We start from the raw sequence: 26,498 nt of genomic DNA on the forward strand, positions 1-26,498 counted from the left end.
AGTCTTGGTCTTACGAAGTCGCGTGACATATCTTTCGTCCCCAGAACCAATTTCCAGTCAGAGTATCTCTTGTGGCTGCTGCAAAGCTCTGCACTTGGTCTTTGAAGTTCGATATAGTCAAGTGCAAGCGCATACGACATTGGATGTCTTTCTGCCTGTCACTGAGGTTGAGTAGTAAAACATCGATAGTTAATGCAGAAATATATTTTTGTGGTTCTGGATCATGGGAAGCCAAAGACGTAAACAATGAGGGTTGAAATGTAAGGCTGAAGAGAAAACAGTAAGTGTCTTCCAGCTCACCACATTGACCGAGCCCACACAAAGGACCACTACCAAGAGAATTACGATGTTTGCCGAGCATGGCCATCTTTGACTGCGTTTGCTCTTTTGCGGTTATATAGATCGCCGGCCCACGTGATCGCGCGAAGATCTGACGCGCGCATTTAAAGATCGGCGTCGCTCAACTTCACCAACAGCTTGGACGGGCCCTCGCTTTTTCACTCTCCATGACCTCCTCGAAGCTCTCGCATACTTTTTGGCCTTCCTATTTGTCCTTGCTCGTTTCCATCCTTTCCACACCATGCCCCACAGATCTCGCAAAAAGCAAACGCGACTTGCCTTTGCTTCCGCGCCACCAGAAACTGAAGCTGCTGGTGACAGTCCCACCAAAAGTGACGGCCGCTTCGCTCGACTAGAATATGGACATCCCAGCATGGCCTCTTTACTCACGGGAAAGTCTCGCAACAGTCAGCACGCAGCTTCGAAGGATACCACTCCGGCCAAATCGTCTATGCGCAAACACGAATCGAAAGACAAGTCGCGATCAAAGAAGAAAAAGCACACGATCGAGAATGAAAGTGAGGATGTTTTTCAAGGTGAGCTTCGTTCCTGATTTTTCCCTCATTCTAGGCTCACTGACAGGCTATAGACAACCAGACTTCTGTGAAAGAGCCCGTCGATAGCGCCTCCTCAGAAGACGATATTGTCGTGCCAAGCACCCAAAAGAGGAAGAGACGCCTGCCCTCCACCGCTGAGATTGGAACCAGGGCCCTACACGCTACGGACAAGCCGGCCATGAGTGATTCGAAGGATCCGGGATCTCGAACACGGCGCAAGCTCAAGCGGAAAGCAGAAAGCTCGCCCATCGTTCTGAGTGATTCTGAGGATTCAGATGAACCAGTTCTCTCGTCACCCATCAAGAGGCGGCGGAGGGCAGCGGACACGGAGACCCCTCAGACACCGCACTCGTCTGCCGATCGAGATAGATTGGATATTGAAGAAGACCTAGAGGATCTCCAAGATTCAGGTATGTTTTGTTTCATTATTCTCCACAGCAGCTTTCATCCGTCTAAATTTATGTTAGTCGTCAAGAAATCGCGAACTCGAGGCCGGCTTGCCGGATCGGCTCGGGACAAGAGGCAGAAGCACCTAGAAGCCCTCCGCCGCAGACGAGCCGGACTGAAGGAAGAAAGTGAGACTGAATCAGAGAACGAAACAGACCCTGATGAAAGCGAAATCCCTACAATTCAGCAAACTGTCGATATCCGTCGCATCACAGTGGACGACAGTGATGTTGAATCCGCTATTCTTAGCGATGAGGATCTCGATCGCTACGAGGATGACTTTGTGCTGGAGGACGAAGACAAGCTGGGCGTACCAACCGAAGAAATCCCATTCGAATTCACGCGGCACGCGTACAAGCAGCTCAAAGAATACTTCCGGGATGTCGTGGAGTGGATGGTGCACAACAAGCTCAATCCTGCATTCCCCCGCAACAATGCCATGTACAAAGTGGCATTCATGAAACTGGACGATGAAGTCAAGGGCCGCGCGGGATCCCAGTTGATTTCTTCCGTGTGGAATGCCGATTTCTGCAGAGCCCTCATGGCTCGGCCTCAGATTGAAATGACCGCTTTTCCTACCGCTCTGGACCACCCGTGCGATGCCTGTAATCGGTCCAAACACCCTGCCTCCACCGATATGAAGCTCTATGGCAAGGCATACTCCCTTGAGACACTCGAGCCGCTGAACGATGATTCGTCAGAGGACAGCGACGAAAGCAAGTCTAGTAGAGACGAGAACGAGGATGAGGATTCCGGAGAAGAGCGGGACAGAGACGGCCATGTGTTGCCGCCTGAGAGCAGGCGCTTTCTCCTGGGCAGGTGAGTTCTTTATTTGCCTTCTTCTGTGACCAGCAATTTAACCAAGGTTTGTATCAGGCAATGCAAAGCCAAAGCCGAGCTCGCTCACACTCTGACCCATTGGCGCTTCCACCTCAACGAATGGGTCGTCGGCTACCTCGAGCGCAAGGGTCATATGGACATAGACGAGGTCATCAAGCGGAACGACATGAGCCAGAAGCGCAAGATGAAGAATGCAAACGCCGCCGTCGACCGCATGGTCGAGGCGGACGAGATCGAGAAGCTGTGGCGCGACTTCCACCTGAATCTCAAGTCTGCGCGGGAGAATACGGTACGTTTCCCTTCTATGGGTCCATTCGAGCAAGATACTGATTTTAATGCTATAGTCAACTTTGGGATGAAACAACGCGCCATTACTCTTTTTCCTTCTGCTTCCAGTTCCCCGGCCTGTTCTTGGGCCTCAATTTTGGCTGCGTGCTTTGCATTTCATCTTTCTGCCATGATACCCCACGTTCTTCTCTTTTCTGAGGACATATCTTGATCCATTGCTGGCGATATCCTATTCTGTACCTACATTTGAAGGGTTATCAGGACCTTTCCACATGCGACGCACTTCCAACCAGCCTTTAATGAACAATATGACGTCTCTTACGAATACTAGATTCAGTAGATGAGAACCCGGTAGGAGCTATCTCCGTTTCATTGTCTAGACATGCAATTCGAGAGAAATCATAGAATGAAAGAAGAAACCAAAGATATGTAGATCACATAGATGGAAGAAAACGAAGATTGTGGTGGTACAAATACATGCATGAGGAGCTGCCGGAGCCATTGCGAAGAGGTAGATAGATAGAGAGGTGAGGAAAGAAAGGAGGGCAAGGCAGACAGCAGAGTGAACAGCAACTCAAAGACATAGAATGGTGAACAGTTCGGCCCACAAGGCTCTGTCTGGGTTCCGAAACTCGCCGAGAATAGATCCAATCTCACTCATATCATCAAATCGAGGACAACGTCATCGTTGTTTTCATCGCCTTTTCCAATCGATGGTTTGGTCGTCGGATTATGCTTTGCCAGTCCCTCCGTATTCTGTGGCGGGATTAATTTACAAAGTGGCTTCGGCCTCCTTCTTCTCTGGCTCGGCGCCAGGAGTGAGCATCTGAAAATTAGATGAGATGGTTAGCGACTGGTTCAGTAACGTTTCTAGTAAAATAATCTCGTGGAAACACGTCGTATAGGCACTGCCGGGCCACAAAAAAGTTTCCAAGCCCTCTCTCCGATCTTCCCCGAACAACCAGAAGGTTGTATACAGGCGGAAGAGCACGCCAAAGAAGAAGAAAGAAAGAAAGAAAGAAAAGGATAGCAGCATAAATAAAATTAAAACATACCTCGTTGGCACCACGGATCATGCCCTGCTCCCGCTCCATCTGGATATACTGCTCCTCCTCGGCATAAGCCAGCGCCCAAGGCACACCGATCAGGAAAGCACTGGTGCTGATAATCCAGACAGCCTTGCCGCTGAAGGACAGGCCGGCTTTGGTGAAGGAGGTGAGCGAGGAGACAGAGCTAGAGACGGTTCGGCGGGCGGAGGGTGGGATCATGTCTTTCAGGGCGGAGACGCGGTCGAAGAGTGTCTCGCCCTCGACTTCAACATCGGAGTCATTGGAGATTTCAGATTCTAGTGAGACAGGACATGTTAGATTGTTTTGTTTTGATGGGTTTGTGTGCGCGGAGGAATGGTGATGGTGCCGCGAGCTGTTTCTTGCCGAGTGGAGCGGTTTCCTGAGCACGTCTGATAGAAGCCTGAACTCCAGCGAGACAAAAATCGGTGGAATGCTTCGAGATGATTCCCAACACATTGGACAATGGGTGCATGGCGCGTTCTGTTGCGGTTGCAAGAGGATGCGTGCAAGATGAATACTAACCGGTGTCGCTGTAGTCCTCATCATCAGAGACTAGAAGAGCATCGTTCTTAGTGCTAGTGGGCTTCTCCGTGTTGAAGTGCTCGTCCTCAAACTCCTCAAGCTTGACCATGTTGGCGGTGTTGTAGGTTGCGTGTGATGAGAATAATAGGGTGAGTTGAGTGTTCAAGTGACGGAGGAAGAACGGGCAACTCGACTTTTTTGCCGTGAAGGCGGTGAGAAGGAGCATCACCATACTGAAGTTGGATTGATAGAGGGAAGGAGTACAATCCTAGTATTTATTCTACAGAGTTGAATGATGACGGGGTCTATAATTACAAAATCCCAGCTGTTTTACCTCCGGCCCAGCTTCCACCGCGCAATGCGTTCCTGGATCTCCTCCCAGGCAAACTCGCGCAGTTTGTAGCCCTCTAGCTCGCCCTCCTGCAGCACCACAGTGGGCTTGCCGGTTCCCTGACCCTTGTTCTGGATGTGTCCACCAAAGACCTGCCTGGCGACGCGGCGGAGATCCTCGACGGTCAAAGACTCGATTTGCTCACACATCTCCTTCACGCCCACCTTGCGCCCATGGACCTGCACTTGACGCCCGAGGTCCTCGAGCTCGACCATGCGCGATTCCAGGTTCATCAGCAGCGATGATCGAAGCTGGTTCTTCGCGCGGTTGACTTCCTGTGCCTGCAGCGCTGTATATCCCGTGTCTAGGGTCAGGGACTGCAGCTCGCGGCACATCACCTCGAGCATCTCGGTGGTGCGGGTTGGGCTGCACGACGCCGAAATGCCGAAGATTCCGCTGTCGGTATAGCTGTGGTTGAAAGAAATGCAGCTCTCAACCCAGCCGTGCTGGTTCAGTACATTCGTGTAGAGGCGGGAGTACATGCCCTTGCCAGGGCCGCCGGCCGAGAACGACCCGCCGCCGCCGAGGAGGGTCTGAAGAGTCGCGAGTGCGTAAATATCAGGAGAGGAGATGGGGAGGGCCTCGAAGGCGAGGTGAATGTGACTCAGTCGGGGCAGCATCGGGTTTGCTGGCGGGGGAATCGGAGGAAGGGCAATGAAGCCGCCGGTGTAGTGAGCGGGTCGGCGAAGGTCCAGCGTAGATGGCTCGATCAAGGACGGGTCGAGAGGCTCGACTGTGGCGTTGTTATTTGTAGATAGCGAAAGCTTCTTGAGGAAGGGAAGCTTGGAGAGGATCGACGACTGGGAGTTGGGAGAAGTGGCCGGGCTGCTGATGGTCGACGACGGCGTGAACTGAGGAACTGTCGGCACTTGGCCCTCCTTGGCCGCATTAGGCGATTTTGACAGGGTGGTTTCAATGCCCGACCCAGACAGAACGGGACCGTTGCTCTTGCTTAGATCACTCGTCTGCATGTCACCAAAATATTGCTCGGTGAGTTTGATGGCCTCGGCATGCGCCACTCCGGCGAACGCAACTACCATCCGGTCCGGGTTGAAGAATACCTCCCTGTATCTCTCCACAACTGCCTTGTTGATCTCACCCAGTCTCTCGCTCGGACACAGTAAGGGGTTTCCGAGGGTGTTCTCCTTGTATGCGGCCATGTGCACAAGCTCAGGCAGAATCAACTCCGGCTTAGCCCAGATCTCGCCGATTTCATATTCCGCCGTCGCGAGCTGCTGAAGGACTTCCTCGTCTGTGATGAGAGGATCACGAATAGTCTCAGCCAGCAGACCGAGAGTCGTGGGAACCGCCGAGTTGAAGCTGGCCGACTGGTACATCAACGACTCGCGTGACGAGGCGCACTGGATGTTGCCGCCCAGGGACTCGAGTATCTCGAGCATTTGATCTCCGGTATGCGACTTGGTCGATTTGAAAGCTAGTCGGTCCATAATGTGACTCACTCCGCGCAGGCTGGCGTCCTCATAACGGGATCCGGCGTCGACGTAGACTCCAACGCCGGCAAAGGGACCGGGAAGTGATTCCGTGGCGACGCGGATTCCGTTCGGAAGAGTGGTGATTTGGTCTAATTCGGCAGGATCCTGCAAGCAATCACAAAAACAGGGGCGTTAGTTCAAGGATAAAATAAATGGCGCGCTCTTATCGAGGGTGGGTTAGTTACCTTGCCCATGGACTCATTAAGGGTAGCGAAACTTCTTGACACCGAGCGCGGAGCTCGTGCAAGCGGCTTCGCGGACCCAATCGTCCGCAATGCTGACCGGCGCATAGTGGAAGACGCACGGGAAAAAAAGTGAAGGTGGTCTCTCGCGAGGGTTGCAGAAGCTGCTCGATTTGGGCGGCGAAGAACGGAGAACGGAGCCGGGCTTACCTAATAATCCGTGGCCTGATTCTCCAGTATAGGGTGAAAGAGGTTGCAATTTGGCCCGAATATATTAATCTGATTGAGTTAAAGGAATAGTAGGTGCATTATATTTCATTTGATTTCCTAGCAATGTTCGTTTTGCCTGGAGTATATAGGTTGGTGGCAAGTATCCTCGCGCTTACCAAGGACGACCAGTCCAGAATCGTAACAATCCCTCCACAATTACTCATATTTCATAGCCCATTCTCTTTTACACATGACCCATCTTAAGAATGCTCCAAAGCCCAGTTGCGATACCAATCAAGGCACGCAGCATTGGCAACGCTAGCTCCGATCTTGATGTTGAGGCCGCACAGGATCTGCTTGACGGCATTCTCAACTTTCTTGCCGTTCGAGGTGACCGGGATCTCCGGGCATGCATCGATAATAGCGGGTACATGGCGAGGGCTGAGTTCCTTGCGAATGGTCGTCTGGATGCGCACCGCCAGATCCGCCGGCATGGGGCCTCCCTTATTCGGCTTCACGAAGAGAACGACGGTCTCGTCTGAATCGATGCCCTCGCGTCTCCGGCCCACGCACAGGGAGTCCTCAACCTCATCGGCAAAGTGTTTCAGCAGGACATTGTAGATTTCCGCGCTTCCAAACCGAACCCCCGACGGCTTGAGCACACCGTCACTCCGGCCCAACATGACCACGCCTCCTGTCTTTGGGTTCAACCGCACAAAGTCGCCGTGGTGCCAAACTGTGGGACCGAAGAGATCGAAATAACTCTTCCGGTACTTCTCTAGGCCCGTTGGGCCTGGCGGCCAGAACATGACTGGTTGCGCGGGGAAGGGAGTGGTGCAGACCAAGTCACCTGGTTCGCCAGAGGCACTGATGTCGTTTCCAGCGTAGTCGTAGACGGACACCGCCATCCCAAGAGAGCGGCATTGGATCTCGCCCTTATAAACAGGCAGGATCGGGCATCCGGAGCAGAACAACGACAGTATATCTGTGCCGCCGGTGATGGAGCCGAGCATGATGTCCTGGTGAATGGACAAATAGATGTACTCAAAAGTTGAAGGGGCCAGTGGGGATCCGGTGCTGAAGATTGCTTTCAGGGTCTTCAGACTCACCGGACGGTGCGGGTGCTTGCGTGGGTTGAGGGCTGCTTGTTCCAGCATCGAGAGGTACTTTGCTGAGGTGCCGAAATGGGTAATTTCGAGTTCATCAATCAGCCGTGGCATAGCCATCTCCCCATTGCCTCCTTCAGAATCAAAAGGCCGGAATGGCGAGCCATCATACAGGACAATTGTTGCGCCGCTGGCCAAACCGGAGACCAGCCAGTGCCACATCATCCACGTTGTCGTCGTAAAGTAAAACAGACGATCCCCTGGCCGGATTTCGCAGTGAAGGAGATGCTCTTTCTTGTGTTGCAGCAACGTACCCAAGGACCCGTGCACAATAGGCTTGGGTGCGCCTGTCGTACCGGACGAGTACAAGATGTAGACCGGGTGTTCCGGGCTCAAGCTCGCAAACTCCATCGGTGCTGCCTGGTTACGCACCGTGGACAAGAAATCGCGATAGCCAACCGCCTTCCCGCTGACGGGCCGTACTTGATCCATGTTGAACTCGGTCACTTTGGCCGTTTCAAAGACAACAAGGAACTCCAACTTGGGTAACTCCCCCACAATCTCACGCACCTTGGCATGGGAGCCGTGCACCTTGCCGTTATAAAGGGAGGCATTATCCGCAAACAAGACCTTGGGCTCAATCTGCTTCAATCGTTCCAGAACGGCATGTACTCCCGTGTCAGGAGATACGCCGGTCCAAAAGGCGCCCAGGGACGCTGCCGCCAGCATCGCCACGACGGTGTTGGCGTGGTTGCCCACAAAGCCTGCCACGCGATCACCGGTCTCCACGCCCGCTTCTTTCAAGGCGTTGGTGCATTGCCGGACCCGCTCGCGCAGTTCCTTCCACGAGACATACTCGCGGTCTGCTTCGGTAGCTGCAATGATTGCAACCGCATTCTCCTCTGGCGAATTGCCCGGGTAAAGAAGGTTCTCTGCGAAGTTCAGAGTACTCCCTTTGAAAAACGCGGGTCGGGGAAACATGACTTCATCCGACTCCAGCACCTAAATCCGTACATTAGCAGGGGTGCGAGGTCAATTATCCGTTCTTCTTACTTGTTGATATGGAGCATGCGCCTTGATGGAGGTATAGTGCCAGATCTCTTCCCAGAACTTGGCCGGTTCCGAAACGCTCCATGTCCAGAGGTCATTGTAGTGCGCCAGGGACAGGCCATGCTTTTTGTTCACGCGAGTCATAAAATCGTAGATCTGGGTCGTCTCCGGCGCGGAGGGCCGCCACAGCTCCTTCACGTCCGTGGCAGCCTCGTCGACTAGAATAGCCTCATTGATGTGCGGCATGGCTTTGAAGCATCAATGGGTGCGAGACAGAAAAGAGAAAAGGAAAGAGGAGGGAGAAATGGTGTCGTCGGTGATAGTCGGTGGATTCAAAAATTTTGACAGAGAAGGGTTGCCGGATTGATTGGGGTATCGTTTCTCTCCCTCTGATTCGCGCAGACAGCACCTGCAGGAATGAAACCGCCAACAAGGGGATCGCGGGGGAAAAGCGGCTTGGATCGGGAAGGCCAGTGCCGCCGCCGACAATCTCCGCGGCTCGGCGAGGGGCCACTTTACCGATAAGGAATTGAGTATGTAGAAAGACTACCAGAGTAGGTAGTATGGATGCGAGACTGGCCAGAATGGAATCTATTCCCAGTCGCAGTGGCTATGATGTAGACTCGAGGGAGGACAAAGACCGTCTCATTCCTGAAGTACATGGGGGGAACTAATAACTGCCTCAGGCACCCAAGATTACTCAGCCTGTTTCACTGGGTCTCGACCTAGACGTTTTCATCGTTTCTAGCCAGGAACTGAAGCTTCGCAGGCAGGGGAATAATCATCTACATCATCATCATGTTGGCCAGTGCCACCCTCGGCCGGCGTTCGGCACTTGGCCCATCCTGGCCAAGTGCGACCAAGTGCGACGCCCGTCACCTGGGGTATGAAGTCTGGTAGACTGTCAGATAGCTAGCTCGCACCGTTGTCAATAGTCAGTACCTTGAGATCCGTTACTCAGCCCCTGCCCGACTGGTGGTGGACCCGATTGTTCTGTTCTGTATCAAGACAAGTTGGGACCCGAAGAAAAATTAAGTGCGTGTAATGTGACGGTATGGACTCCGTGGAAGCTCCAGTCCAGCCTGGAATTTACGGTAATACCATACTCAGGAGAGGACCACCGTAGAGCACCCATTAACATGATACTCTTACCTGCTCTTTCTTCCGCTTGTTCTTCCTCTCTCCCTTCCGTCTCTGTTCCCTTTTCCCACAATCATCCATCTTGCTGCCTGGGAAGAGTAGATCGGGGACTCTTTTCCTCCCGGCCATCGTGTTCACTCCCTCTCCAATCCCTCCGCCCGCATTCCGCGCGACCTTTTTTTCTGCAGGCCCTCCCCCGGAGTCCGCGGATACAGTCTCCTGGTCCCTTCCTCGACCAACCGGTACGTCTACGCCTCGCCGGCTCATCCGGCATTGTTTCGTTGGCATGGGCTCTTCCTGTGCTTGCCAATTCTCACGTGCCTTCCGGCCCCCGTTTCCTGAGAGACTAAAAAGACAAGTCCAAGACTAATGTCAGCCCCGTATCCAGACCTGCCTCTTCGCAATACACAAACAGAACGCACCCCGCAACGGAGCCTCTGCAGCGACAAATAGTCTCGCTGTTCTTGTTCCAGCGGGTAGTCCCTGCCTCAATCATCTGTCGGGAGCCCGCGCGTGCCCCCTGATCCTGACGGGATCGAGTCACCCTGCCCAGCCCTCCATCGCGGCTTCCCTCTTGCGATGCCTCGTCGATTCAGCAACAACTCCTCCAAAGACTCCTCTTCCAACTCACCGTCCTTTTCAGCTCCTTCGGGAAAGGGCAGTCTCGCCATCAAGGCGCCCTCGGTCAAGTCAAATCGCCTGTCCCAGTTCTTTTCGGTCTCTCCGAAGTCCTCCAAGACCGAACCACAACCTGTGCCAGCGGCGCCTCAACAGGCCGTTGCCAATCCTAACACTGCTTCTCCGCCGATCAGCTCGGCATCACTGTCCCTACCGACTATTTCTCTTTCGACAGCCACCGCGGATAACCTCAATATGGACGAAGTGCCAACCACGCTCTTTCAGCCTCCGTCCCCCGAGGAAGCACGTCGGCTGGCCAAGCAACACGCCCAATTCGGTGTGATCGGTCATCCCAGCCACCGGTATTCGAGTCGTCACCCCGGCGGTGTCTTCCCGGAGCCGGTGATGGATGAGCCGCCGTATTATTACTTGCTCACGACCTATATCAGTTACTTAATCCTAATCGCCTTTGGACATGTCCGTGATTTCTTTGGCAAACGCTTCCGGGAGGAGAACTACCGACACCTGAAGCCCCGCAATGGGTACGGAGCCCTCAATAGTGACTTTGACAACTTTTATGTGCGACGTCTCAAACTGCGCATCAACGACTGCTTTGAGCGACCTGTCACCGGCGTTCCCGGGCGGATGATCACCTTGATCGACCGTGCTACGAACGACCACAATCATCACTTCTATCTCACCGGCACCACCACCGACACCCTGAATTTGAGCTCGTACAACTATCTTGGATTCGCCCAGTCAGAAGGCCCCTGCGCCGACATGGTCGAGGACACGATCAGGAAGTACGGCATCACTGCCCCAAGCACCCGTGCGGAGGTTGGCACCCAGGATCTTCACCAGGAAGTTGAGAGCCTGGTCGCCAATTTCGTGGGCAAGGAAGACTCGATGGTCTTCTCGATGGGATTCGGCACCAACGCCAACATCTTCCCCGCGCTCGTCTCCAAGGGCTGTCTCATCATCTCCGATGAGCTGAACCACGCGTCCATCCGCTTCGGTGCCCGTCTTTCCGGTGCATCCATTGCCATGTTCAAGCACAATGACATGAAGGACCTGGAAGTGAAGCTTCGCGAGGCTATCTCCCAAGGCCAGCCCCGCACCCACCGTCCCTGGAAGAAGATTCTGGTGGTGGTGGAAGGTCTGTACTCGATGGAGGGATCCATGTGCAATCTTCCCGGTTTGGTTGCGCTGAAGCACCGTTACAAGTTCCATCTCTTTGTCGACGAAGCTCACTCAATCGGAGCCATTGGCCCCAAGGGGAGAGGTGTGTGTGATTACTTCAGCATCGACACCGCCGAGGTGGATGTCCTGATGGGCACCCTCACCAAGTCATTCGGCGCCAACGGAGGATACATTGCGGGTGACAAGGTGATGATCGACAAGCTACGCGCCACCAACGCGGGTGTGTTCTACGGAGAGTCGCCCGCCCCCGCAATCCTCGTCCAAATCTCTTCCGCCCTGCGTATCATCAACGGCGAGATTGTCCCTGGCCAGGGCGAGGAGCGGTTGCAGCGATTGGCTTTCAATTCGCGATACCTTCGTCTCGGACTGAAGCGTCTTGGCTTTATAGTATACGGTCACGACGATTCGCCAATCATTCCTATTCTTCTTTTCAATCCGGCCAAGATGCCCGCGTTTTCACACGAGATGCTCCGGCGGAAGATTTCTGTCGTCGTTGTCGGATACCCCGCCACCCCATTGGTCTCATCCCGCGCTCGTTTATGCGTGTCTGCCGCCCACACGAAGGAAGACCTTGATCGTGTTTTGACTGCCTGCGACGAAATTGGCAATGTGCTCCAACTCAAGTTTTCAACCGGCATTGCCGGCGGCGCTCTGCCTCCCGCTGAGGGCATGACCCCTCCCCCGGAGATGGAGAAAGAGTGGCACCGCAAGCGCGCCTCCACTGTCATTCCTCCCCGGTGGCGGCTGGAAGATGTACTCCAGCGTGGAGTCCAGGATGTCAAATCGCCTTTGTTTTAGTTGGGCTGTCTCATGGCCTTTCTGAGATGTGTCTTTCCCCAGGGGTTGCTTCCACGAGCTCGGTTGGTGCTGGTCACGCCGTGCCGCGGTCTTTGAAATTCAATGTTCAATTGTCTTTTTTTATCTTTTCTCTCTTCAATTCCTAGGTCTTCTTGTTTTGCCCTTGTGACCGTGAATACCTTTCTTAATGGCGCAAATGCATAACCAGCCCAAAGTTGGTCGTTGTATCGGACCAAAGACAAGACCTATGAAGGAGAAAATATGCCGCCCAACAAAGCGGTCTGGGGTTATGCAACCCAGCAACGAATGAAGAACATGCCCCCGTTTACCATGACCCGGCCCTCGGCTCCCTTCTTCTGTCTCCTTTTTGCATTCTTGCATCCATACATCATACATACACCTTTCTTTTTGAATTTTCTTTACCCTCTTATATTTCTTTCTTCTCATTCCACTTACAATACTTTTAATCCCCCTTTCACTTACACTTTCTTCTGTCGATAGATCCGTGTCTGGTTTGCTCCATCAACCATCTGGGCGTACAGTTGGATATCTTATCGAGTTGCATTTTCTTTGGCCGGTTGGCCTATACACATTTGGGCCTCCTGTTCGAAATGGGCTGGCTGGCTGAAAGAAAGGAAGGAAGGAACGGAGGCGCATCGGTAATGGGTGGATGACGACCTCAGGACAACGCATAACCGAAAAAAAAAACCTTACACATTTTCTTCTTGCCTTGGTTGTTTTCTGGGAAAGAGAGGCTCCTTATTATGTCTATAATTAGATGATTGATTAATATCATGTATTTGGATGATCGATGAACAAAACATGTGGCCCTAGAAGATGGCCATGCAGTTCGGCGGGCTGGACACGCCACGCTTGCAGTTGAGCGGACTACTCGAAATAAAGAAGGACCAGCGGTTAAGCCGCTTACAGGTCGCAGCCAGCTCATCGAGATCGAACATCTCGCCGATAGGAACACCCCAGCCGGCCAGGAGATGGTGGTGCAGGTCATGCTCCGGCGACAGCGCGGGGAACACCTCGAAGCTGACCGCGTCCGAAGCCACCGCCGAGAAGTGGTTATCCCACATGAAGCGCAGCACGCGCTCACTCTGCTCGATACCGGCATGCTCGGGCATGGCCTGCTGGCTGTACGCCGTGCGGGCCTCGGCCGACATCGCCGCCCAGGTATCCGGCAGTCCGACCCGGAGGAAGAAGACATCGCCGCGCTGGAACTCGATGTTGCACTCGCGCGCGATCTCCAGCACCTCATCCAGCGAGATCATCTGCCGACTGAGCGCGTTGATGCTGATCCCTTTCTTCTGCGCATAGGATAGGTAGTCGATCAGCACGCCGCGGCCCGCAATGCCCTGCTTCGCCCAGAACCCGATGCCGATGCGCGAGCAGCTCTCGTCCTGGATCTCCTCGGCCGTCGTGCCGCCGTAGAAGACCCGTCGATCTGCGTTCTCGGCCGTGGGCGCGGGCGCGTTGTGGTGCCGCAGCCCGTCCCATTGGGAGCCCTGCTGCGGGTTGAAGTGGTATTCGTCGTCGAAGGCGATGCCCTCGGCGACCCATTTGATGCGGTGCTCGAATGGCTTGCGGCCGAATCCTGTGTTCGGTGAGGATTCATGCCTGTGTGTCGAACTGCACTGCTGGGTTTTACGTACCTGGCGGAGTCAGATTCTCAATGTCCCAGTTTAGACACACCCGCTCGCCGGTCTGGATCTGCGTGCGTGCCGCGTTCGCAACTAGCTCCGGGGTAAGCAGGCGCAACATGCCCAGCCCTTCGTCAGCCGACCCCGCGGGGGAAGGCCAGAAGCGCCGCTTGTCGGGCAGATCGTCGAATTTCTCAGGGAGGTCAGGGATGCCGGACATGATGAATGAACAGAGAGGGATGGGGATGTGTGTGCAGGAAACGAGGGGGTTGCCCGCGTGTTTATATGTATTATGTCGGAACAAGTCCGTGACGTGGCGATGACCCCGCTGGGAACTAAAACGAGAGACAGGTGGAATAATACACATTCTGGCTCACGATATGAATGCAAACGAAAAAAAAAAAAAAAAAAAAATTCTACATATCGTCCAGGTCATCACCGGCCTTGGAGCCCTTCTTTGCAATATCGGACATCTCGTACTCCTCTGTCCGGCTCGAGTTGCCTGCCCGGTCTCCCGCCGACATGGCAATGGCCTGCCGCCCCGTGTCGGAGGACTCGAGGAAGTCGCGCAGCCGGCGTTTGGCTTCCTCGAGAGCCTGTTGGGATGCCGCCTCGGTCATTTTGAGGATGGGGCCCCATAGGTTCAGCTGGTAGGTGATGTAGGCACCGACAGCGCACACGAACAGCAAGAAGAAGTAGGCCGGATTACGGAGAACTAAATGGAGTAGTCATGTCAGTAAACTCAGATACATAAGAGGTTGCTGGGAATAGCACATACCGGCCACGATCTCGTTCCAACCCAACGCCAGAAGCAGACCGTAGAAATACAGCGGAACCTGGGTCATGCCGCCGATGGCACTTCGCTTCGCTTCGACGTAGACCCCGTCGGCGGCTTTCTTGAACCGCACGGTGAGCTCCTGCCGCTTGGAGTCGCCGAGAATAGTCATCTCTTCCTCCAAGCTCGTGCCCTCGTCCTCATCCACGCCGCCGATGGGAGCAAGGTCCTCTTCGTCTGCTGCTGTCGCAGAGCTCGGGGTGTGGCCAATCCACCGATCAAGAGGCGGCGGCGCCGACGTCTCGTCCAGCCGGAATCGAGACAAGAGAGGAATGAGAGTCAGGGTTGACTCGCGGGCTCTCGTGTACACGCCTTCGATGTCGTCCGTGGGGCGCCAGATGCGAGGTACGCCGGCCTCGTCATACCGGAATTTATCTTCAAAATTCTCACGTAGTTTCAGTAGCAGGTTGCCTTCAATCATCTCCTCGTCGATCTTGGAACGCAAAACTCCCCAAGACTTGCGGCGCAGGCGCCACAGCCCGACATCAACTTCCTCCAGACTAGCATCGAAGCTGCTGGCTCTGTCCGTGAATCTTCGCTCGGCGTCGAGCACAGTCTCAACGAAGACATTCCAGATGCGATCCCAGAACGCCTTCTCGGTAGGCTTCTCCCCGGTTTCGGGGGCGCCTCCGCCAGCACGGCCAGATCCCAGAGCGTTGAACTCGAGACCCACAGACTCGCCCAAGCGAGACTGCACCCAACGCTCAACTCGACTGGCTAACCGTCTCATTTCATCGCGCCGGAGACGGGTGCTAACCTCAGCGAGTTCCTTCTCGTACAATCCCAGTTGCTGCTTATAGTTGCTCCAAGAAGTGCCTTCTACCAAAGTCGAGCGAGCAGCCTCCTCGAACTTCTCCAACGCGATATCCGTTTCCTGATTGACGATCTCGGCAAAATCGTAATTGCCACCCTTCTTCTGACCACTCTTAACAGCATTGGTGACCGCGTCGCTGAATTCGCGGATGCCGGACTTGTGCGCCGCCGAGAGTTGACCCTGGAACAATGCCTTCAGTCGAGTATCGACCTTGCCCTCGAGTTCGGCCTTTTTCCGCTGGTAGACGCCCTTGTGGTACCGGCTTGCTTCCGTCTCGAAGCCCTTAAGAGTCTTGGAGCGCGCAGACCGCATGGCCGCCCCCAGTCCACCCAGCACTTCGGGCGCGCCCAGACGTACGGCCTCAGCCTGTTTATCCTCAAATGCAGAGATCGCCTCATCGAAGCCAATCATCACCTCCCGCAGAATCTCATCACAACGGAACTGAGCAAGCAGCTCTTGTTGTGTGGGCAGGTCTAGGTCTTTATTGTTAACAATTTGGTCCCAGATGCCCTCGGCATAATGGGCATATCCGTCTGCTGGAATTCGACGGTGGTATTCGGGCAAGAAGACTCCGTCTTCCGAAAACTCCCCCTGAGGGCATCCTTCTTGGGGTCCCGGTGTCCTTCTCGAAATCGCAGTCCGAGCTTCTTGGTCTCTGCGACAAACTGCTCTGGCTGATAACCCTTGTGCGGAAGTCCGTAGAACTGAAAGTCAAAGTAGTCGTGAATCGTCGAGTTCTCGAGCCCAGCAGGCTTTGATATCGATCCCCACAGACGAGATAGATCTTCTAACAACGTCTTCTGAAGATTCTTAAGCGGGGTGTTGCCGATGAAGTCACGGATGACGAAGAACAGGAGGGAGCGGTGGGTGGTGCTGGAGAATCGTTAGTGTCTTGCACATACAAAGGCAACGGTCACGCATACTGTTTATCCTTCAGGAAGAGTTGCAAGTTGACTTCGAAAACGGTCTTCAACAAGCCCATGTTGGCTCCCTGGTACAGCCCAACCTGGTGCTCCCAGATGTTGACAATGAGCACTTCACTGGTCGCGAGGGCGAAGAGAGCGCTCTTGCGTTCAAAGTCCTGGTCCTCGCCTCGTTCACGACCATCCGTGCCCTCAACATCCATAACCAAGATATTATCGGCCATTCGAGTCCCGCTCCCAGTGGCATCCTCGCCAGCGTTCTTGTTCTTGGATAGCCAGATTCCCTTGGTGGTCTGCCTCCTCTCCAGCTCGGACATGACGGAGAACTGGGTGCCGAAGAGATGGTTCAGCAGGGTCGACTTTCCCGTTGATTGAGAGCCGAACACGGAGATCAGGTGGTAGTTGAAGCCGGCGGAAGTGACATCTTCGATGGAGAGGTACTTGGACAGGTTGGGGCTGGTGGGAAGGGAAGAGATGTTAGCAACGCTTGTAGGGAGATGGGACAGAAGAGCGTACTTGAACTCCTTGTTCTCGTCCACCACCTGCACGCCATGCTCGTAGGAGGCCATGTCGTTGTGGTCGCCGACCGCAGCAAAGTGGCCGTTCGCCATCACAGGAGGTGCCGTGGGGCTCCTCCCTAGCGACGAAGGGCGGTCGGTCATAATAGTTCAGATGTTGACTTGTCGCCCTGTGAATAATAGGGTCAACCTCAAGTGGCGAGAGAGTGGGAGAAGAGCAAATCGAGTCCAGATCACAAGGTGTGGAAAGGTCCGAGGTTCATTATTATTGTTGGGCCACTCACAGTGATGCACAGCTGCCGTTGCTGGGGGAAAACAGTCTTACATAACCCACGTATACTTCGGAGCCCTAGCACCCCGGTTATATGGGGGGGATGGGGCTACCAGCATTATAATTCAGACAGAGAATAGGCACTATGTTTTTAAAAGGAGTTCGAAATTCCACTTATTCCTAGACGATATACTGACTCTCCCAGCATGGCCACCCAGAAAGCCCCGTCCCTAGTACAATGTCTATTCAAGCTAAACATCAGACCAGTTCAGATCCCATCCCTGATCCAGCCCCAAGTCGAGGTTCAGATTGTCGAGACTCATGTCCTGTCCCAATTCATCAAAAATCCCGCTAAATGCGTTGAGATCCACCATCGGGTTCTTCAGATCGTTGTCCGATGGGAGCATCTCCGAATATCCAGCGCGCTCAAAATTTAGTGCTTCACTGGTACCATTTACTTGCGCTGTACCATCGGAGGTCGACAAGGGTGGAGTGAAGGCCCGATTTGGAGTTTGCTCGGAGGAAGAGCGTTCCGTCGCCGCTATTGGGGCGGACGAATCCCCAAGCATCGGGCCGCTCATATTGTTCCAAAACTTCCTCAAAAGCTTGGAGCCGGGACCGACGGTAATGGTGCCGAAATAGGGTACCGTGATCTTGCATGTTCGGTTGGAGTGCGCAAATGATTTCCAGTCCGCAGTGGAAGGGTTGCAGACATTAAAGATCTTGTCCAGGATGGTGGCCGATTCAGCAGCAACAGAACCACCGCACTCCGTGGAGGCGCGGCGGAGAATCTCAATGGTCTCCCTTACCAAAGCAAAATCTCGTTGGTCCTGCTCCTTGTCATAATTTGGTGACTCTTCTGAATTCCCGTATACATGAGTCAGTACCAGCAAGGCCAGTATGAAGGCCAGGAAATCGGCGACTTTGCCGAGGTACGGCGCTGTTGTTGACCGTAGATTCTTGTAGTGACCAAGGCCCTGCCTTGCACACTGGATTGCTGTCTCGTGGGAATATTGGTACTGAGAATCGGAGGATGGTTTCAGCATAAAAGGGAGATGAAGCATAGCTCGCAGCAGGTTGGACATGAATTGCATTGGGACATGTTTGTGAAACGGCTTCCCTTCCTGCGAGCACGGGCTGGCATCATAGCAGCTGTCCGGCAGCGCAGCAACAGCATCAAGTAGATCCTGGTCTAGCTTCAGTGTTGTGGAGAGCGAGGCTTTGGCTGGATCGTGGCTCCGGTCGATCATATGCCCGGTAATGATGCCTACACGTAGCACATATTGCTCGGGCCCCGGCACGTCTTTCATGGCCAGACGCTGTTCCACCTGAGGCAAGATAAAGGCATCTGTCACAACGTACGGCATCCCCAGGATAAGGCTCAGCGTGCGGTCCGACGTCACTAGCGAACACCAAATTTTCAGCCGGCGTTCGTACAGAGCATCGGACGGACGAGGCGTCCTGGTCGACGCATGCATGCCGGCAATCTGAGCAAATTCAATGGCCCGGCGGTTGCCCAGCCACGCTTTGCGAAGCCGCCCATCATTCATATAGTACTTGGAAAGCAGCATCTGGCACTCAATGCCAGGTAGTGTGGCAGCAAGGTCGTCATCCCGGATGACCAAACGGTCCACCTCCGATATACAGAGGTCAACGAATTGTTTGCGGTTGAAAAAAATTTGGAGAGAATTGAAAGTAAAGTCAGTCATCTGGGCCACACTGATAGAAAGGCAAACAAGGGCCTTGGCCACGTCGGCCGGTGCCATGTTGAATCCCGGGGTGGATGAGTCTCGACACTGGTCACACAACTCCGGAAAGTTGCTTTGCCACACGAACCACCATTTAGAAGAAGCATCGATGATCTTTCTGATGTCTTCTCGTGGAGGAAGCAGAGAGATCAGCCGAGAGCGGACTTCCTGCGCCTTGGGCGACATGTCTTTGACTCCGGTGAATCGATCGTCACACGCGATGTCTTCCTGGCGCTTGACCAAATAGCTATCAAAAAGCTGTAGAATCGGCGCATTTACTATCTGGTTTGGCGGACTCAGCTCATCTGACTCGACCGATGCAGGGGTCAGATTGGCCTGTAGATCGTTAGGCGCTGCAATTGTAGGTTAGGACTGCATATCTTCCGAGGGAACGAAAGCTAACTTTGGTATGTCTTTTGCCCCGGTGGCTGTCTAATGGATGAAGTGTCAGGAACATTCTGGTCCAATCTCTTGACAAGTCCCTCTACTACATTCTCCAAATGGGCGACCCGCTCTCGTAGGCTGTATGTCTGCTCGCCCTGATGACTCGAAACACTGGTCGGAGGACTATGTTCCTGTTCAATGCATGTTGATCCACGAAGGCGACATTCGTTGCAGGTTCCAGGAAAGTCGGAGTTGGAAGTGCAGCGGATCTTACGACGTCGACCTTGACGGCCACAAAAGTTAGTATGTAAGAGAGTGTGACAACGCAGCAACGTACATTCCGTGCAACTCTTGGTCCCCTTTCTCATCCTCTTCCGTGGAGGCTCTTGCAGATCTGACCATGAGCTCATGCTGACCGAGATTATCTGTTCTTGTTGCGATGCCCTTTGTCGGCTGACGGTGATTGATGCCGTCGCTCTCTCGTGGGCTATCACGTTGGGAATAATTTCGAGGCGGTAGATGCAAAGATAAATACAGAACGCCCGTAAAAATAGCTATTAAACTAGCTCCACGTATCCTAGCAAGATTGTTATTTCCATTGTCATAGCTATGGAGGGGGTTTCGTCCGTCACTTTCATCCGAACCGGCCGGTCGAATTTTCGTCCGTCCGTGATGCCTAGATTTTCAGGTACAAACTCCTGCCATGCCATATTGATTCGTCCTCTCTGCGAGAAGAAGGCGAAGATGGAGACGAGTTGGTCAAATTAGGGAACTGAGAATAATAATTAATTAAGGCAGAAGCACGACAACAGATGTGTGCAGTATATGATCCTCCGCTCAAGTTTATGTACAGCGTTTTCAGTATATCTAGTTGAGAGACACAGCAGGGATCCGACCAAGAGCGGAGAAGAGAAGAGGCACGTAAGTACAGAAAGGGATAATGAGGGCGAGAGTGGTATCAAAAATCGGGGCAGTGAATAAGCAAGGAAGAAAGGTGGAACAACCAACAAATAAAAGCCATAACACTCTAGAACAAGTTCCAGCGGCTCCGCGTCTCCTTGGCTGTTGTAGGATGTTCAGATGTCCGGTGCATAGCCCGGCCATCCAGCTGCCGGATCCCTTCGATCTTCTGCAAGGCCAGCTCCAGCAGCTCCTTCTTGCGGATGATGTCGAGATGGCGGCGGATGCGAGGGTCTTCGCGAGCAAAGCGCTCGATTTCCGCATCGGAGAGATGGCGGCCAAGTCGCATGTCCAGCTCGCGGGGGAAGTTGTAGTAAAACTCAGAGAGGAGCTCGACGTTCAGGAAGAGGACCGCCGTCGCAGTGAGTTTGTCGGCTACTACGTCGAGGAAGACCTCGGGGCAGTAGTACTTGTTCTTTTGCGTGGCGCATTGTTTGGATCGGACAGCAAGAAGCCTCATCTTGATGAGGTCGGCTCGGTCACGGAGGAAGACACCCTCTCGGCCTGTATGATCGATTAGCTTTCTAAATCTCCTTCTGGCAGGCAAGAAAGCTTACCTCTCTCCAACAAGGCGGAACTGAAACCACCAGCACCACCAGCACCGTTACCTTCCAGTACCACGTCGCCTTTCCGGACCTTGTCAATGAACGACATCACATCTTTGAGTTTCCGTTTCCCGACAAAGTCTTCGACATGCTTGATGCTCGACTCGCAAGCTCGGAGTTCCTCCTTCAACACCTTGGTCACGTTCTCCCTGCTTTTGGTCCATTCCGGGTCTTCAACCTCGATCTCGAATTTGAAAGGCTTGATACAGTTCTCGACTTGGTCACTAGTGCTGAAGAATCGATCGTTCAGGATTCCGGTGCACGCGTCGGTGATTTGTTTATGCGCGGCCGGGTGAGACGCAAAAGTGGAATTAGCTAGAAGCTGATCCACATGGTTCTGGAGAGCATTGGCGACCACCGTTGTGGCCAACCTGCCGATGCCCAGCTTCGTCAAAGAGGAAGTAGAGGCATCAAGTTTCCGATGCCAAAAAAGATTTTCGGGGTCGGCTTTCGGAAGATCCTTAAGGGGATCCAGTTCCTGCATCGGCACAGTCAAGTCCTCTACCGGCTTATTCCAATACCGTTGAGCCAGGATATCCATGACTCGCTGGTCCAGCTCAGCCTTGAGCATCTCCCTGACCTGCGGCCGACCAAAACTTTCCGCGAATGCCTTGAAGGAATGTTTGAAGCTATCCAGACTCTCTGCCAGATAGGACTCCGCGCTCAAGGGCCGGTCGTTATATTGCACCTTGAACTCGTAAGTGGCTTCTTCAAGCTCTTGGCTGATTGCGTCTCTGGTTCCCGCCAAGCTAGACGCCATAGTCTGCTCAAGGACATTCATCAACTTCTTGCGTAATGTGGAAACGCCGACCGAAACGTCAGAGTGCGCACCAAACTCGGCTGGATGTGCTGAAAAAAGGCCTTCTCGTTCTTGAGAATGGCATTGGTGATGTTTCCAGAGCCTCGGGAGAAGAGTGCAGTGGTCTGAGGAATCTTGCTCACGACACCTACATAACCCAGTCGCAGAGGATACTTCTTGTCAGAGAGAACATCGTGTCCGCGCTCGGGGTCGACCAGATCCATTTTGGTAATGACTCCAATAGTCCGCTCTCCCCGAGGGTCTACACGGCGACTAGCTCTCAGTGCAGTCGAGTTCGCCAGGTCGACATCAGCTGCAGAGATGGCCAGTACAACGTTTGGCGCCTGGATGTATTTGTCGCAAAGATCCGAGATCTTCTGCTTCAACTCCGGGGGCTGATCATGACCAGCAACCTGAATGTATCCCGGAAGATCAATCATAGAGAGGTCCGGAACGTTTGGAGAATAAATAGTCAGCTGAATTGGATCGTCCGAGACACAGTCCTTCTCAGGAACGGCAAGATTCAGGTCCGTCAATGTGCGCTGGACTTGAGAAAAGTCCGTGATCTTGCCGAGGCCAAGCGCTGGAAATTCACCATACTCCGCTTGGGCATTAGGGGTGTTGACCAGCGTCAATTCAATGGGCCGCCGGGTGACCATGTTCGACCCCTTGGGCAGGAACTCGTGACCAACAATAGCCTCCAGAACTGAACTCTTCCCCGATGACTGCGATCCGATCACCACAATCGATGGAAGGGTCAGTGTACTAGACTGGCCAACAGTCTGGAGGATATTCCGGATCTCGATCATCTTGCGCGTGAGAACCATCATCTGGTCATCTTCCGCGACTTCTCTCGCCCCACGTGCATCGTCCTCATCAGACTGATCGTATCCAAACGCAGCGCCTGTTGCAGCGGCAGCTGCTCCTCCAGTAGCCCGACTCTCCTTGGGGTCCTTCCCTCCCCCACCAGACGAATCGCCGCCTTCAGATTGGGACTGTTCATCGAGACGGAGGATCTTCTGCAACCACTCCGGAACATCTATATCATCTTTCGTTTTATTGAAACCCCGCTGTGTCTGCTCGGCCACGTCCTGGAGTCCCTGGAATAACGTCGAAGCTGTGTCGCCCGCGGTTTCTCCGGCTCGTTTTAAAACATCCATCGCATAGGTCCCCGCTTCTGGAAAGACAGTCATTTTTAGCATATGTTCCCAAGTCCCGTTCTCAAGAGCACGTACGGTTTGCTTGATATTGGATATAGGCCAAGCCCGCAATAGTGGCGCCCCCAAACATGGCGGGTACCCTAGCGAGCTTCAGCGCCAGCTTCGGAAGCATTCGCGCGAACGAGATCGTCCGGACGGCCGGGACATTGTTGTGAATTGCATTCGCTCCTGTGGGCCAGGCGCGTCCCCTGAGGGCGGCACCGCCATCTGCGCGTAGGAGACCCCCCGTTCTTGAGCCGGCATTGTGAAGATGGCGCGCCAGGAGACCGTTCCGCACAAGCGGTGCAAGTCGGTGGGAGAGTATCCTCCCGCTCATGGTTGTTGCAGTCTCATTCAACGGGTGATGGCGAGAGATGAAAGAACATTTGTGAGTTCAAACAAATGGTTGGTCGCTGACATCAGGCATCCCCGTGACCTGCGCGACATGGCCGCGTTGTCTGCCGTAAAATGTGGTGTCACGTGGATCCGGTGACGTGCTGCCCTATGGGGATTGATTCATCAGTGTTTCCCTCACCAGGTTGGCAGGGTTGAAAGATCAAAAGTGACTGTTGGCGTTGCCAATTCAACCATGTGTCGTTTTTTGGTAAGACAGACAAGTTCCATTCTCTCCCCGCGGTTCTCTAACATATCCACGACAGATATATAAAGGCCGCCATGAGATCCGTCTCAGCAAGCTGGTGACAGAGCCGAGTCATTCCATTCTGACTCAATCCTACGACTCCCGGTTACGACTGGTAAGTTGCTGGATTATACGGCCCAGGGATAAACTAACACACGTATCAGGATAATCGGCGCCCCGTAAATGGTGACGGCTTTGGGGTTGGTTTCTACACAGACCCAAAACTCGGGCCAGAACCATGCATCTTCACATCCACTCTACCCGCGTGGAATTGTGAGAACCTGGAACGGCTTGCCGCGAAGACGTGCTCGAACCTCATATTCGCTCACGTCCGGGCAACTACCGAAGGCACTCTCGCCGACAACAACTGCCACCCGTTCCAGCACCAGACCTTGATGTGGATGCACAATGGCAACATCGGAGGCTGGAAATATATCAAGCGCACATTGGCAGACTCGCTCGCTGACAAGTGGTATTTGGGAGTCAAGGGCGGCACAGATAGCGAGTGGGCCTTCGCACTGTTTCTCGACCTACTGGAGAAAGAAGGGGTGGACCCGAGCTCGGATCCAGGCCCAGAGGGATTCGGACAGGCACTTCTTCGCCGAGTGATGATGAAAACAATTGCCAAGATTAACGAGCTTGTTCGAGAGATTCCCGAGAAATACAACGCTACGGGTGTCGAGACTCGGAGTTTGTTGAACTTTGCCGTCACCGACGGTCATACTGTCGTTTGCACTCGGTATATCAGCAGCAAGACAGATGAGCCGGCCAGCCTCTATTTCTCCTCTGGGACCAAGTGGAAAGAGGGCACGACAAAAGGCCACTTCAAGATGGAACGACATGACAAAGGCGCCGATATTGTTCTGGTGGCCAGCGAACCTATCACCTTTGAACGACACAACTGGGTCTCAGTGCCGACCAACTCGGTGGTCACCATCCACAAGCAGACGGTGATGCTGCACCCGATTCTGGATGAATTCTATGGGGAGGATTTGAACCACGACCGCTCTTCATGCTATGCAGTGTCGAAGGGCCTTGTCAGCACAGCTCCTGGCACCACTGTCCCGCCTCAGAGCACAGATCAGCCCGTAGCAGGCCGAACTGGCCTTGATGTGAGCAATGGTGATGGCGTCGGTCTGGAGGGCCCTCGACCTGGCCATGCTGCCGAATGTGCCGTGTCACATTGACACGAACCCACGAATTAATTCATAGAGGATATGGAGTTTGCGGAACAGATCAGGTTGTTTGGGTGTTGGTCTAGCATTCGCGGTCTGTTACGAACCGTATGCCCATTATGCTACTCTACCATGCCTGCCTAGGGCGCAGGATTGCTCTTAGAAAAGACACAATTTCGGGATTTAGAAAGTTCTCATTAAAATAATATGGAAGGAGAGGCGCCATCTTCAAATATCCTCGCCAGATATATTCGCATGTTTGAAATACTTCATGCCTATCCAAGCCACGACAACCCAGACCCAGGCCATCACAGCCGTCAAAATAATCAGAGCCGGATAGTAGCCGACGATGGGCAAGGTCGGATCGTCCTCCAACTCCGGTGGTGCGTAGGGGGTTTCGCCGACGTCCCACGCCCAGCTCCATACCTCAAAGCAGCTGCCAATGCCCACAACAAAGACCAGCCAGGTCACAATGAGGATGATCCAGCCCCACCACTCGGTCTCGGAATAGTCCCTGGCAATGTCGGAGCTGCTCTTCATCTCGACAGAATGGGTTGCAAGAGGCGATGATTTGGTACGGTGGACTGGGCGGTAGGCCGTGTCCGGTTGAAGAGGGTAGTAAGATTCGGAGCCAGATGAGGCAGTGGGGATGTGTAAAGATGCAGCCCCTGTTCTGGTACTGCTATTTGCAACTGGGGCTGTGGAGGGATTGTTCGCGGTGCTGATACGTGGGAACGCAACAAGGTCTTCCTCATCTGTGCCCGTCTCATCGCCCATGTCATGACGCTTGGAGAGACTCTGACGGGAGAGACTTTGACGGCGCCGAGCGATAGATGGCCGTAGAACCTTTTGTTGCGCGCTCACGCGGAACCAGCTCGGCTGGGACTCGTCGCCCTCATCATCAAAGCCCCCCCGAGGGGTGGGCTCAGCGCCTGGCGAAGCCTTGGCTCTCGCAGATTGTTGTGAGTCGCCCGGAGGCCGGAAGCTGTCCTCTTCCAAGGCGCCATTGGCTTGGGTCGAAGCAGCCCTTTTTTCTCGCGATTCCAGCCTCGTGCCTAGTAATGCAGTCTTCCGTAACGAGCCTCTTCGCCGTCGTGTCCGTCGTTGTTGTTGCTGCAGCACGGCTGACATCGCCTTTCCACCAGCACGCCCCGTTGAGCCTTCGCCTGTAGTTTGCAGCAGGCTGGACTGTACGTCCTCGCCATCCGCGTCTTGTTCCATGTCGGGAAGTTGTGAATGCGGTGCGGGTTTGGTCGCCTGGCTCATGCGGAGGAAGGAGAGTTTCGAGAGCAAGGATCCAGAAAGAGTGCGCTTGTGGCCGCTGCCTGCACTGCCTGCGCTGCCTGCACTTCCTGATCGTGAGCGAGTGGATAGTCCGTCGACCGAAGCGAGTGCCGCATTCCTGCTGTCGCCATCGTCCATTGGCGCAGGGAGATACCGGGAGCTTGGACGTCAGCTCACCGGCATTCAATCAGCCAGCATTGGGGATCCTGACAATAACTGGATTGATGGTGTCGTAGTTATCAGTGTCCAACGCGCCAACGAAACGAAGATCGGCGGGAGAAAAGGGAAATTGATGCCTGAACAGTCGGGCATAATTTGCTCACGTGCCCTGACGTAAGAATCCAAACCCGGGGTCGAATCAGACCGCGAGTAGTTGTTTCTTCCTCTCTCTCTGTGAGAAATCGCCCTGCATCACCCTGGGCCTTATGCTCGAGTGCCTCATC

At 53.9% G+C, this 26,498-nt stretch overlaps 11 protein-coding genes across 11 annotated transcripts; 3 read left to right on the forward strand and 8 right to left on the reverse strand.

The window, feature by feature from the left end:
• Positions 1–580: 580 nt before the first annotated feature.
• On the forward strand, positions 581–2,542 carry N7474_000448 (uncharacterized protein; the record flags this gene model as incomplete). The annotated part of the gene is made up of 4 exons (XM_057191863.1): positions 581–857; positions 929–2,162; positions 2,220–2,472; positions 2,528–2,542. 4 exons carry the CDS (start codon positions 581–583, stop codon positions 2,540–2,542), a joined length of 1,779 nt encoding a protein of 592 aa, XP_057056816.1.
• A 701-nt stretch (positions 2,543–3,243) lies between these two features.
• On the reverse strand, positions 3,244–4,295 carry N7474_000449 (mitochondrial import receptor subunit TOM22; the record flags this gene model as incomplete). Its single annotated transcript, XM_057191864.1, has 3 exons — positions 3,244–3,324; positions 3,527–3,816; positions 4,064–4,295. The coding sequence occupies 3 exons, from the start codon at positions 4,293–4,295 to the stop codon at positions 3,244–3,246; spliced, it is 603 nt and encodes a 200-aa protein (XP_057056817.1).
• Positions 4,296–4,393: 98 nt separating this feature from the next.
• Positions 4,394–5,902, reverse strand: N7474_000450 (mitochondrial-processing protease subunit alpha; the record flags this gene model as incomplete). Its single annotated transcript, XM_057191865.1, has 1 exon — positions 4,394–5,902. One exon carries the CDS (start codon positions 5,900–5,902, stop codon positions 4,394–4,396), a length of 1,509 nt encoding a protein of 502 aa, XP_057056818.1.
• Positions 5,903–6,599: 697 nt separating this feature from the next.
• N7474_000451 (acetoacetate--CoA ligase family protein) lies at positions 6,600–8,741 on the reverse strand (the record flags this gene model as incomplete). Its single annotated transcript, XM_057191866.1, has 2 exons — positions 6,600–8,447; positions 8,499–8,741. The coding sequence occupies 2 exons, from the start codon at positions 8,739–8,741 to the stop codon at positions 6,600–6,602; spliced, it is 2,091 nt and encodes a 696-aa protein (XP_057056819.1).
• A 1,473-nt stretch (positions 8,742–10,214) lies between these two features.
• On the forward strand, positions 10,215–12,251 carry lcb2 (putative serine palmitoyltransferase 2; the record flags this gene model as incomplete). The annotated part of the gene is made up of 1 exon (XM_057191867.1): positions 10,215–12,251. The coding sequence occupies one exon, from the start codon at positions 10,215–10,217 to the stop codon at positions 12,249–12,251; it is 2,037 nt and encodes a 678-aa protein (XP_057056820.1).
• Positions 12,252–13,081: 830 nt separating this feature from the next.
• Positions 13,082–14,120, reverse strand: N7474_000453 (uncharacterized protein; the record flags this gene model as incomplete). The annotated part of the gene is made up of 2 exons (XM_057191868.1): positions 13,082–13,854; positions 13,913–14,120. The coding sequence occupies 2 exons, from the start codon at positions 14,118–14,120 to the stop codon at positions 13,082–13,084; spliced, it is 981 nt and encodes a 326-aa protein (XP_057056821.1).
• A 196-nt stretch (positions 14,121–14,316) lies between these two features.
• On the reverse strand, positions 14,317–17,134 carry sey1 (dynamin-like GTPase SEY1; the record flags this gene model as incomplete). The annotated part of the gene is made up of 4 exons (XM_057191869.1): positions 14,317–14,615; positions 14,679–16,085; positions 16,136–16,422; positions 16,473–17,134. The coding sequence occupies 4 exons, from the start codon at positions 17,132–17,134 to the stop codon at positions 14,317–14,319; spliced, it is 2,655 nt and encodes an 884-aa protein (XP_057056822.1).
• A 378-nt stretch (positions 17,135–17,512) lies between these two features.
• N7474_000455 (uncharacterized protein) lies at positions 17,513–19,803 on the reverse strand (the record flags this gene model as incomplete). Its single annotated transcript, XM_057191870.1, has 3 exons — positions 17,513–19,362; positions 19,413–19,676; positions 19,731–19,803. 3 exons carry the CDS (start codon positions 19,801–19,803, stop codon positions 17,513–17,515), a joined length of 2,187 nt encoding a protein of 728 aa, XP_057056823.1.
• Positions 19,804–20,420: 617 nt separating this feature from the next.
• On the reverse strand, positions 20,421–23,293 carry N7474_000456 (dynamin-related GTPase MGM1; the record flags this gene model as incomplete). Its single annotated transcript, XM_057191871.1, has 4 exons — positions 20,421–20,857; positions 20,911–21,721; positions 21,790–22,934; positions 22,993–23,293. The coding sequence occupies 4 exons, from the start codon at positions 23,291–23,293 to the stop codon at positions 20,421–20,423; spliced, it is 2,694 nt and encodes an 897-aa protein (XP_057056824.1).
• A 252-nt stretch (positions 23,294–23,545) lies between these two features.
• Positions 23,546–24,783, forward strand: N7474_000457 (glutamine amidotransferase subunit DUG3; the record flags this gene model as incomplete). Its single annotated transcript, XM_057191872.1, has 3 exons — positions 23,546–23,560; positions 23,616–23,711; positions 23,761–24,783. The coding sequence occupies 3 exons, from the start codon at positions 23,546–23,548 to the stop codon at positions 24,781–24,783; spliced, it is 1,134 nt and encodes a 377-aa protein (XP_057056825.1).
• Positions 24,784–24,999: 216 nt separating this feature from the next.
• N7474_000458 (PIG-Y family protein) lies at positions 25,000–26,193 on the reverse strand (the record flags this gene model as incomplete). Its single annotated transcript, XM_057191873.1, has 1 exon — positions 25,000–26,193. One exon carries the CDS (start codon positions 26,191–26,193, stop codon positions 25,000–25,002), a length of 1,194 nt encoding a protein of 397 aa, XP_057056826.1.
• Positions 26,194–26,498: the final 305 nt, after the last annotated feature.

The sequence above is a fragment of the Penicillium riverlandense genome (assembly GCF_028828495.1).
Source record: "Penicillium riverlandense strain IBT 135883 chromosome Unknown utg000001l_segment0_segment0, whole genome shotgun sequence".
Taxonomy (NCBI): Eukaryota; Fungi; Ascomycota; class Eurotiomycetes; order Eurotiales; family Aspergillaceae; genus Penicillium; species Penicillium riverlandense.